This window comes from Mus caroli, chromosome 8, assembly GCF_900094665.2.
Source record: "Mus caroli chromosome 8, CAROLI_EIJ_v1.1, whole genome shotgun sequence".
Taxonomy (NCBI): Eukaryota; Metazoa; Chordata; class Mammalia; order Rodentia; family Muridae; genus Mus; species Mus caroli.
In genome coordinates, this window is record NC_034577.1 from 70,626,717 (window position 1) to 70,639,079 (window position 12,363).

General features: G+C 45.3%; 1 protein-coding gene across 2 annotated transcripts in view; it reads left to right on the top strand.

The window, feature by feature from the left end:
* Positions 1–12,363, top strand: part of Znf827 (zinc finger protein 827) — a 164,180-nt gene that overhangs the window by 37,795 nt on the left and 114,022 nt on the right. For both annotated transcript variants that reach the window (XM_021170206.1, XM_029480781.1), the window contains exons 3-4: positions 4,903–5,075; positions 10,497–10,977. In XM_021170206.1, coding sequence (XP_021025865.1) covers positions 4,903–5,075; positions 10,497–10,977 — 654 coding nt within the window. The remainder of the gene's footprint in view (positions 1–4,902; positions 5,076–10,496; positions 10,978–12,363) is intronic.

A 12,363-nucleotide genomic window follows, 5' to 3' on the forward strand; every position in this document is an offset into this window, starting at 1 on the left:
TCTCCTCTCCTCTCCTCTCCTCTCCTCTCCTCTCCTTCTTTTCTTTTCTTTTCTTTTCTTTTTTTAAAAAAATTAAACACATGGCTTGTTTCTTTTCAAAGCTTCCTGTCAAGTCTCCAGTAAGATCATCTCTGCTTTGTGCAGAACCTGTTCATTTTGATAGTTCAGGGTGTATTGTTCGACTTCATCAGGGATGTAACTTTCATAGAAGCTGCTCTGAGTTTGCTTTTGAAGCAGCTGAGATGTAAATGCACGTGCACGTGGCTTCTTATGCATCTGTTGGTCCAGGAGCATGTCTGTGAGATACCATGTGAGAGGCATGCACTTTTGGTCCACTCTGACCCCATAAGTGAGTTTCATTGCTCACTACAGTCTCTGCCCAGACCTTTTCACTGAACCTCATTACAGGCACTGTCTGGAGCTCAGGAGATACACAGGTAGGATCCCTGAGCTACATCCCCCTCCCTCCTCATCTTTCCCCTCTGATCTTCTTTCCACATGGAGCTTGTCTAGGCTGAGCTGCACAGAGGGCTCCTGGTCCCTATTTCCTCAGGGCTTCCAATGCCACTCCTGAGTTAGGCCCCTTCTGAGCTACACATTCCCAGCTGTTCTTTGCATCTGCTCTGAGGGTGGATTTTCTGCCTGGGAGGGTGTATCCACAGTCCATCCTCATTCCGCACAGTAAACCTACCACTCCTAAGTGCTTCCATTGACCTGGGTTGCCTTCTGTCTCACAGTTACTGTCTGTAGAGGGAGCATGTTTTCTCTCACAGAGCACATTAACAGTTCTCTGTCCCACTGGGTCTATTAGCATCAGGTGGAATTTGGTTTTGTTTGCAGTTATGTATTTGAGGGGACTGCTTTACCAGGCAGGTATAAAGTAGGTAAAAATCATGAACACTGCAGTCTTGGTGCTTTTCAGAGTGTGTGCCTCGTCCCAGGGAGGTGACTGCAATTCCCCAGACCCCAAAGCTGAGCAAAAGTTAGAGCAAACAGTTTGGCATACGAGAGAAACTGCTTTCTCCCACCCACCTCCTGCCATCAACAGCATCGTGTATCAACAGCATCGTGTACACATTGGATCTGCCCTAAAATGTGAAATTTCTTCCTTGAATACATAAAAATTCAGATGTCACCAGGAGCTGACCACTGTCGCAGTCTGGAAATCATTCAGTGCCTTCTGGTGACTGTTTTCATCTGGCTTCTGTCTTATTTTCTTCCACAATAGCTTAAAATTTCCAGAGAGCTGGGGAGATGGTTTCGTTAAAGAGCTTGTTACACAAGCATAATGATCTGAATTTGATGCCCCAGAACACTCATAAAAGTGTACCTTTGTAATCCCCGTGCCACAGAGGCTGAGACTGTCAGATCCCAATGATTTACTGGTCAGCCACTTTATTGAACAGGCTAGTTCCAGGTTCAGGGGAGAGACATAGTCTCAAAAAAGTAAGGTGGGGAGTGATCAAGGAGCCCATTCACACATGACTGAACACGCACACGCACGCACATGCACACACACACTTGTGCTCACTCAGGCACGTGTGCATGCACGCATTCTTGCGCACGCTCGCATACAGCTCCAAATGGTTATGAGTGTGGCTATTTTTCAGTCAGTGTCTTCTCATTATATTTTGCTAGTCTATTCTAGAACTCCCTAATTTGTACACGATTCATGTGTACTTGGGTACTAATTAAAACTAAAGGCAGTATAGTTTCAAGATGAAGTAAATGGATTTATATGGAGTGCTAATATGCAGGCTTTATTACATCTATGCATTATTTATTTTTGGAATCAACTGAGTTCCTACTTGCCAGGGCTACTTACAGATGATACCAGAAAGATTCTGGTATAAGGTAACGTGTTGCATGTCGTACACTTGAAAATACAGAATCACTGATTAAGATGGTGACTGGGGAGAAGATTGAAAGATCAGAGAAGTTGGTGATCCTGTAGGCAGAGCATGGTTCCAGGGGAGTCTGCACTCTGCCATGTTGGTTTTGCTACTTTGTGCCTTCCTCGGCCGTGCCATGAAGTTCCTGGCCTGGGCCCTAGGTCTCAGCTTCTCTTCCCTTCTTCCTCTGCTTGTTCCATAAAATTGGTTTCTGGTTTCAGTAGTGGAAAACACTCCTGTAAGATAGGGACCTGTCCCGGCCTGTTTGTGAGTGTCCTCCATGTTCCTCTGATGTTCTTATGACACAGCATACACATCATTATCATTTTCTCTATTGTATAACAACAGTCTCACCTAGATGTCCAATCTGGGCCTTGCTTGACAGTATATTGTCCAATATGTAGGCTTTAGGGACCAAGATATTAGTATGGGAGCCAGTGATGGAGGAGAGAATGGTGCCAGATTGGAGATGGAATGAGATCTTCCCAGATACCAAAGCTAGAGGAGCTCTGGCCTTTCAGGAGTGAGTGCCTGTCCAATCAGGAGAGAGTGATAAGAGCTGGCCAATCAGGAGTGAATGATAAGGGACTTTTCAATCAGGAGTGATGCTAGGGGGGGGGGGGCCTGTCCAATCAGGAGTGAGTGCTAGGGGCCTGTCCAAGGTGTTTTTCTTAGAGCAGATGGAATGTTCAGTTGTCCATGCCTCCTTCCAATCAGAACACTAGAAGTTGACTTTTCAGTGTTGAGGGTTTATGTTCAGTTAGAGGACACCTTTTCTAGTTGCTTGGCTAAACCAACTAGTATCACTTATACCTGTATTAGTAAAATTGCATTTTTTTAAAAACATCACCTAACCTTATTTCCAAACCTTTCTGGTTCCATCCATTTTGAGTGGCTCTTGGCATGTAGAAGCAGGGTTGACTCACTGAATAAATAATGAGATTATCTTGAAGTATGCACTTGGGAATGTTTCCTTTAAAAATCACAGAAGAAATGTTCGTATTTAAAAATTCAAATGGTGCAGGATGGAAAGGGGGCCCAGCCTTTCCCTTACCACCACCACCACCACTACGCATGTGCACCAACTCCTTCCTCTTAGCTCACAGTTCTACTGTGGATGCCTGTTCAGAAGTTTCTAGAGTGTGAATTCAGAAAGTTCTCATGCAATACAAGGGATGCCAGGTTTTCGTTGTTAGCTTCATGTAATCATGCTTGCTCTGATATTTCAAACCAGAGCCAAAACCTATCTGTTTGCTTGTAAATACTCCCAGATCTTTATATCTACAAGTAAGGCTAACACAGTTCCACTGTCCCATCTAACAGAGCCAACAATTGCTGTAGGGAATTAAGGGGCACCACCTCTCTTCAATGGCAAAGAAAAGTCTTTTTACAAGAGTGTAGATTACATAGGTTCCAAATAAGCGTCACACCTTCCACCTTCCATTTGTTTTTGTCTATTACATATTGTTTTCTTCTTAGTCATAATTTATTCCTCTGTGTGTGTGTGTGTGTGTGTGTGTGTGNGAGAGAGAGAGAGAGAGAGAGAGAGAGAGAGAGAGAGGGAGAGAGGGAGAGAGGGAGAGAGGGAGAGAGATGTGTGGGAGTACACATCAAGGCCAGAGGTCTCTGCTGCATGCCTTCTGATATTTCATCTATTAATTATTGTCATAAAATGTAATCAGCCTCTAACTAGCAGTTTATCAGAAACAGAGCTAATAATAATAATTTTTTAAAGCCAAACACACTATGTAGACACAATCAGTCATAGAACAGTTTTATTTTTGTTTGTTTGTTTTGTTTTTTTTGTCATAAATCGCAAGGAACAGAGGGACCTCAGTGGGTAAACTGTGCACCTCAACTGTGCACGAGGACCCAAGTTGGGATCCCCAGCACTTATGTAAAAGTCAGGCACAGCATTGTATGCTGCCTATGGTCTCATTGCTAGGAAGCAGAGACAGGAGGATCCCTGATGGTCACTGGCCTAGCCAGAACACTGAATTTCAAACAAAATAAAAAGTAAAAAGCATTTGGTGAGGTATCTCAGTGGGAGAAGAGGCCCCCAGGGCCACACACACACACACACATACAGACGCATGCATGCACACACACATGCATGCACACACAAATACACACATGCAGACATACACATGGACCCACTCACAAAAACAGAGACACACACTCTTAGACACACACACACACAGAACCTTCACTGGCACCCACTTTTATTTCCCGTATTCTCAAATTGTAGAGGTTGGCTGATGGGTCAGAAATTCAGCAACAGTATTACAATAGAGACACTTCCTTGTAAGGATGGTGCAGGAGGCAGCAATCCACTCCGGGCTGCGTTTAGGGAAAGCGGTCGGTTTGTTTGCTTCCCTGAAAATTGGAAGCGTTTGTGGTGGCCTGGTGTGTCCCTTCATACAGTAGGTAGCCAGGCTCGTGCAGATCAGAGAAAGGCAGTACACAATTGTTAGAGGCAAGCAGAGGGACAGACATAAGAGGGAAAAAAACCCTGACCTGAGGACCCCCTGATGGCTAAATTGGCAGCAGCCTCTGTCTGCAGGAGCTGCAGCTAAACAAGTCATCAGTGGGGATGCTGAGCTCTGCCTCCGCTGGAGGCCGGTGTGAGAGCTTTCTGTAGTTGTTTGGTTTTCTGTGTGGAACAGCACATTATTCCCTGTCCCGTGCGATGGCCTGTATTTCTCACTCATTTTCAAGTGGGATTTCAGAGAGAGACTCTGGCTTCTCTGCCTGTGGGTACATCTGGAGCCACACTCATCGCCTCTGCAGATGGCTTTGCAGCTTAGGACAGCCCTTGGGAGTAAGGCTGTCACAGTCAGGATGGTCAGTGGTGGCCAGATGGAACCCAAATGCAAGTGGCTAACTGAATGTGGGCTTCTCCTTAAAGGAAAGCATCTGTAAGAGTTTCCTCATAGTTATAATCGGAGAATCGCCAAAGACATATTCGGTGCTTTTTATAATATTTGCTTTTTCCCCTTCCTCTTCCAAGCCCCAGAAGAAGAAAGCGGGAAGCCATTCCAATGTCCAATATGTGGTTTGGTTATAAAAAGGAAGAGTTACTGGAAGCGGCACATGGTGATTCACACAGGCTTAAAGAGTCATCAGTGTCCACTCTGTCCATTCCGGTGTGCTCGCAAGGACAATCTCAAATCCCACATGAAGGTAAGCCATTTGCCGAGATGTGGCCAGGGCTTCTTGGCTGACAGGGAGCACTGTGATGGAGCAGGCCTGAGAAAGCTAGCACTGGGTTGTGAGTAGAATGGAGGGGTCTCAGGATCAGGTCCCCGAGACTGACAGTGTTCGAGCTGTCAGTCATCTCTTGGAGTGACACTGAATATCCCAGAACTTCATTTTCTTTTTCTCCTTCCCCCTCTTCTCCTTTTTGGTTTTTAAAGTCAGGGTTTCTCTGTGTAGCCCTGGCTGTTTGGAACTTACTTTGTAGACTTTGAGGCTGGCCTCAAACTCAGAAATCCACCTGCTTCTGCATCCTGAGTGCTGGAATTAAAGGTGTGCATATCCACCGTCTGGCTCACATCATTTTAAATGTCCTATAAAGAACAGTTATGAGGCCTGGGGAAGGATTCTGCAGTTCACCACTTGATAGGCTAGCAAGTTCCAGTTCCCAAAAACCCTTGCAAGTGGTGGGTAGAGATAGCCCGTGACCTGTAACTCCACCATCAAAAGGAGGACAGAATTCCCCTGAGCAAGCGGTCTGGCTAAGAGTAGCCATACCAACATCTCGAGTTTGATGAAAAAGCTGAATGAGTAATGTAGATGAGTGTGCAGGGATGATTCCTGACATTGGACTATGGCTTCCCCATGTGTGTGCATATGTGCACTAGTACACATGCAATCATATATAAACATATGGACACCGACTGCATACTTTTTTTTTCTCAAGACAGGGTTTCTCTGTGTAGCCCTGGCTGTCCTGGAACTCACTCTATAGACCAGGCTGGCCTCAAACTCAGAAATCCACCTGCCTCTGCCTCCCGAGTGCTAGGATTAAAGGCGTGCGCCACTACTGCCCGGCCCCACTGCATGCTTTTATACTGAGATTTTGCTTCAGCATTAGGGAGGAAACTCATGAGTTCACAAGAGCTTGACATTTTGAACCTGACAAAGAACTGGACTGAAATCTTCCCAGCACTTTGCTAGCCAAACATTCTTGGAAGGTAACATGTAGGCTCTCAGTTTTCCTTTCTACCTAATGGGAAGGAGCGGTTGCAGGACCTGTTCTTAGTGCTAAGGGGTGGGGAATATCAGTAGCCTGGTCCAGAGGTGCTCATAACCATCCCTAGCATCAGGGAGAAAAATAATTTTTTACTGGTAGCTTTCAATGTGGCTTAGATGTGACGTTATGTGTAAAGGGTCTCTTCCCCTTGGAATAAAGCTAATGGATATTTGCTTATGTTGAAATCTTGCATTTGAATCTTTTTGCATTGATCAGTGATTGCTATTCAGACGGAGGCTGCAGAAAGCAGTCACACAAATTTTCTATTCACTACAGAAAATAGCTTAGAAGGTTTGTTTTTTGAAAAGTAAATCTATGATGTAATTTGTTTCTATCATTTGCCTTTTTCTCCTGGGGTCAGCAGTCAGCCCTTCATCTTCAGAATTCATTTAAGTAGGAGTTCCAGTTGACTGAATTTTATGAAGCCTACTTGGTTATTACCTTAGCCCTTCTCATCCTTGCTCACCTCTTCCCTATGTAAAACGTCATACTTTAAATCTGCAGCATTGAGACTTCAAAACGAATGTCTTTTTTAAAACTAGAACTTGTGTTAGTGACTGTCCTAGGCTGTGTTTAGAAATCAGGTCTGGAGGGTTTGAAGCTTCAGCGAGCAGAAAACTTGCATCTACCCTGACACCTTGTAAGCTTGGTTTCAGCTCAGGGTCACTTAAAACAACCTATTTATAAACCCATGGAAAAAAGGCTGGGTTTCAATGGCAGGGACTGCTGACCCTGACACTACAGGGAGATGAGCTGGTGCCTTGATGACAGAGGCAGACGGCCATGACAGTGTTGCAGATGAGAGCTGCCCAGGCTCGGCGGGTCGCGGGATCCTGAGAGCTTTCAGAACAAATCAATAACTACTACAATAAAGCAGTCGTGTGAAATCGCTACTTTATTCAGACTCGTGGTGTCCTGCCCTGTCGAGCCGTGACTCGAGCTTTTGATAAGGGGTGTTCGAGAAGCTTATGCACGTTTAATTTCATCAAAGGCATACCTTCTTGCCCCTGTTCTCCCTACCCCCGTGAGCCTTAAAACAGTTTTTTAATTGAGTATAATTTAACTTTGCAAAACTTGGCAAACATTTTCTCCATGGGAATGTTATGGTGCGGTCTTATGAATACCCATATTCCATTACCCTTACCGGAGGTTGCAGATGTAGATAATTTTTCTAAAATGAATTTTATCTGAGAAGTAGGGGCACTCTAATCAAACGTTAAGATTTGATTTAGCTTCATGAGAGTCTCTGACTTTGTGATCTTAGCTTGGTGAGAATCCACGCCTTAGGAGCCGTGAGCATTTAGTTGAAGCCCTCTAAACCTCTGTTACCACTAATGGAGAAAACAAACATATGGTCTTTCTCACTGTGTAAGAGTTAATGAGATCATTCTCTTAGAGCCTTACTACAGTGCCTAGTGTGGAGAAGCAGCCGTCAGTAAATACAGTTAATACGGTAATTGTCATCCAGAGCCATCTGAAAATGCATTAACATTTACATTTCGGGATAACGAATGGAATGCTAGAAGAAATTACTCCAAAATAAATTGTACGGTTTCTCTCTCTTTGCGATCTGTCTTTAGTGCTGCGAATTCACAAAAACGATACAAATAATACAAAATTGGCTATTTATCTCACCCCGCGGAAGTAGTTATAATCTTTAGGATATATAATCTCCTATATTGATTATATTGGTCCATGTCAGAAAAATAAGAGATTCAACTTTATTTGTTCAACAAATTCAGTACTTGCTGTGTCCTTACACACTGGCCTGGACAGCGTACAGTTTTCTTTGGAAGCGTTTGTTTCCTCCATAAGGTGTTGTGAAAGTGCTTTTGATGACTAGCTACATAAAGGATTTGGAAATGCGTCCAGATCCCTCAGGGCTGTCTTACATCTCATGAAGTGTACGACTTCCCCAGGAGAGCAAGCATACAGGAACTGTGTGTGAGAACCGTTGGCTCAAACTGAATGGAAGAGGCAAAGAGGGCTGAGAAGATGAAGAACACACATTAGCCATGGAAAGGACCTAGGCCAGAGGTCGTATGGGAGTTCTGCCCTTCCCAGTTGCCATTTAGAGAGCTGTGAGCGCTCAGGACACCCTCAGCCCCCTGGCCTGGTTCCATAAGAGGTTGAGTCTAGATACTCTCCAGAATTTCTCCAAATCTTAAAGCACATTAACCCAAGTGTCCCACATCTATTACCCTAGAAATGGCATTGGTGTCACGTCAGTGACACCTGTGAGATACTCCAGCGAGCCTATCGTGCTATAGGCCAGCATTTCTTCTCTATAGAGGTTCAAGAGGGACTTCAAAGCATGTGTTGGCTCAAGAGAATCAAAATTATAACAGAAAAGCTCTCTTCTGTCAGGAGAGGAAGGTGATGCAGTGGCCAGGTGGTGGGGACAGTATTTCTCTCAAAGTCCATACCAAGCCACATTAGCTCAAATAAAATTCCAAGTGCCAAGGTGAACCCGGTTTTGCCTTTCAACTTATTCTAAGTTGCCTAAAACTGAGCACAACAAGGTTAGGCTACTGTGGAAAAGGAGCCTCAAGGAATCTTGCACATGGTGCCTCTTTTCAGTGAGGGCCCCACCCCCATCCCTCTTTGATTTTGGAATCAGAGCTCCTCTGTCCCATTTCTCCTCCCAGAGTGGCTGCTGGAGCCTCTCTTCCTGGCTTACCTCCTCTCTGGGGTCAGGAGATGTGAGGGTGCTTCTGAAGTAGAATCCATCCCGTGACACCAAGCTCAGGGCCATGAAGTGTCCTGCCCAGTGACCTTTACCTCCTGGTACTGGGCATGCCTGTGTTGACACCTGTCAGGAGCCCTTGAGCATGTGACCTGAGGCCTCCACGGGGCCTCTTCCTGAGTGACCCAGGCTGAGGAGCTGGTGGGGAAGCTTCTGTAAGAAAGCTAATGGAAGGATCAGTGCCCAGAGAAGTCCTCTTGTGGCAGACAACAGGAAGAGGCTCTGTTGGAGGGATGGATGGGGTGTTTCCTCACCTCCGCCCTCTGCTGGGGTACAGGAGAAGCCTTTGCACTGACAGGCAGGACTCCATCACAAGTGGAGTTTTTAGAAGTTTTTATGGCTATTTCTGTTGATAAACACAGACTTCAAAGGGCCCAGAATATCTTTTGTTGTTTTTTGCAGAACACCACAGTGGGGCACTGTGGCAGCGGGACCTCACAACTAACTTTTAATTTCTTTGCTTTTGTTGGTCGCTTAACATTATTTAAAGTGTGTTTTGGCTGGTGAAGAATGCTTTTGGATTTCATTCAGAAGGCATAAACAGCTGCAGTAAAACTTATTCTCTTGGAAAGGAGACATGAGCAGAGTGGCCAGGTGGTCAAGAAGATGGACAAGTGAACGTTTAACTCCACTGCGATCCAGGTTCAAATCCCACCCCGTCACCCCTGACCTATGGAGCGTCAGTTTTGTTGCAAGTGCCAATTGCTTACGTTCTTGTTTGTTCAGAGCACACACAACTCCCCCAAATCATTTGGCACAGATCTCTACCATTGGCAGTCCCTACATGAAGGAGGGCCAGCCCTGAAATAGCAGGGTGTAGCAGGTCAATACTGAAGCACGTTGGCGGGATGAATGGGGAAGTCACAAGTTTATGAACACCTGCCAGCTTGAAGCTAGGTTTGGGCCAATCCAATGAGTTCCTCACTTTTTCAAGCACTAAATCTGGTAGTGACAGGATGAAAGAAAAGTCTCTTGCCATTTTTACAGGTCCTGGATACAAGCAGGTTCGGAGCTGGGTGTGAGTGGCTGTCCTTGCACTTCACAATGGACATCCTCTAGACACTGTAGTGATATTTGAACTTGGTTTCCTCCTGCCCAGATGGCTTTTCTCTTGTTTTTCTTTCTTCATATGAAACTGGGCTCAAGATACTTTTGGGTGTGAGGGTGTTCTATCTCCTCTTCTGTGAAGCTGGAACACCCTGGAGATGTGTGTGTGTATGTGTGTGTGTATTGGCAAACCAGCAAATTCTCTGGGTGGCCATCACTGGATCTGCACTAAAGATTGTTGTTCTGAGAGAATGAAAGGTTATGCCCTTTGATCCCTAACTATTGATTACATAAGTTTGTTCTCAAGGTCTATCAAGTGAGATCCATTGAATAGCTCATTAGAACAATTCTACCCAAGCGAGCATTGAGAGGGTCAGGATAGACCTAACCTCCACAGACCCACTCTGTGTTTCAGGACTGATGTTATTTTATCTGGTGCTTTTCTTCCCTGGCCCTGTATGAACTGAGGGACTTCCTGACGAACGTGTGGCCAGGCAGAGAGGCATTTTCCATCAGTGCACAGTGACTAGTCCGACTCTTCTTGCTTCTCCGGCAGGTTCATCAGCATCAGGACCGGGGAGAGACTTTTCAGTGCCAGCTGTGCCCTTTCACATCCTCACGCCACTTCAGCCTGAAACTGCACATGCGTTGCCATCAGCACTTCCTGAGGACAGAGGCCAAGGTGAAGGAGGAGATCCCAGACCCAGATGTCAAGGGATCTCCCCACCTCAGTGACAGTGGCTGCCTGGGGCAGCAGAGGGAAGGAGGAGGGACAGAGCTAGTGGGGACCGTGATGACGTCTAACACGCCAGAGAGGACTGGCCAGGGTGGGGCTGGCGTTGCACCTTTGCTGGTGAAGGAGGAGCCCAAGGAAGATAACGGCCTACCCACCTCCTTTACCCTGAATGCTGCCGACAGGCCCGCCAACCACACAAAGCTGAAAGACCCCTCCGAGTATGTGTCCAACAGTGCAGCAGTATTGTTCAGCCAGGACATCTCGGTTAAGATGGCCTCCGATTTTCTCATGAAGCTGTCAGGTACTTGCTTAGGGTTGTGTTCCCCCTTTCCCCATCTGTACAATAGGATGGTAGGACTAGATGCTTCCAAAGTTCCTTGAGCTCTAGTATTTCACACTTTGATAAATTTTCTTTTTCCTTCCTTCCCACCTTCCCTTCCCCTGTCTTATCCTTTTTTTTTAAATTTAATTTTCTTTATTTTTATGCTTTGTTTTTGTACTCCTTTGGAAATAAGCATTACTTCTGCTTGGGTGTGGAAACAGTGGGGATCGCCCCTTCCTCCCGCCTGGCTTTTGGCTCTTACTCAGTGGGCACTCAGGGAGTAAGCTAGGCTTGTGTTTTGTGCTTCCTAGTTCCTTTGCTTGCTTTGTGCTGGTGTCTCTGAAGTGTGTCTCCCTTTTTTTGGTATTCAGGCTCTTTCCTGTTTTAATTGCACAGCTTTTTTTCTTCTTTCTTTCTATCTTTTTTTCTTTCTTTTCTTTTTTTTTTTAAAGAACATATAAAGAATCTACCATGAGGAATTACAGACTTTTCTAATTTAAACACGTGTTAAAGGTTATCGTGAGTCTCTCGGGATCTTTGCATTGGGGTATACATACTGAAAATATCCTGGTTTAGACAATTTTTTTCAGGTGTACATTTTAGTGGCATTAGCGTCACACTGTTGTATACCCATCTCTGGAAACGTGTCCCGCTCTCAAGCTGCATCACACCGTGACAGAGTCCCTGCCAGCCTTCCCCTCGTTCCCCGCCAACCACTATTTACCTTCTGTCTCTATGAATATGGCTGTTGCAAGCATCTCCACTAAAGTGGAATTTAAGAAAAAATTTCAAGAATCCTTTCCCAACTGCCCTAATGCCCTTTGAAGAGAGGCTGATGTGTAAGTTATAAAATATGTCTTGCTAGTAGACATTGTTTCCCATTGCTGGCACACTGTAGGCATCTTACTTTTCAATGACTTGATGAACTAGCAATGATGCATGGGGCTGGGGCAACCTGGTAGATGTTTTTCTTACTCTCTTGCAGCAATAACACATGTAGGCCTGTGCTGGTTTTGAAAATACGATTTTAAATTTTAAAGGCATTGTCGAGGGTGGAGAAAGGTCGGTTGAGAATGGGTTCTGTCTGTCAGTGAAGGTGGCAGTCCCCAGGATGATTTCCAAATGCCATTTCAGCTCTCTGGAGATTGACAATACCCTTTAAATGGAGAATAATTGGTCACCGCCTTCCTTTAAATGGACCATGCGTAGTATTTCACTAAATGTCATTGCCAGGTGAATGAGAGGCTCAGCTTCACTCTGAAGTCCCTTTGCTCTGTGACACTTCAGTCCGGGCTTTTGGAATGTACCTTCTCACCTTGATCTTTGCCCCCTCGGCAGTGGGAAACATGAGTGGAGGAGACAAAA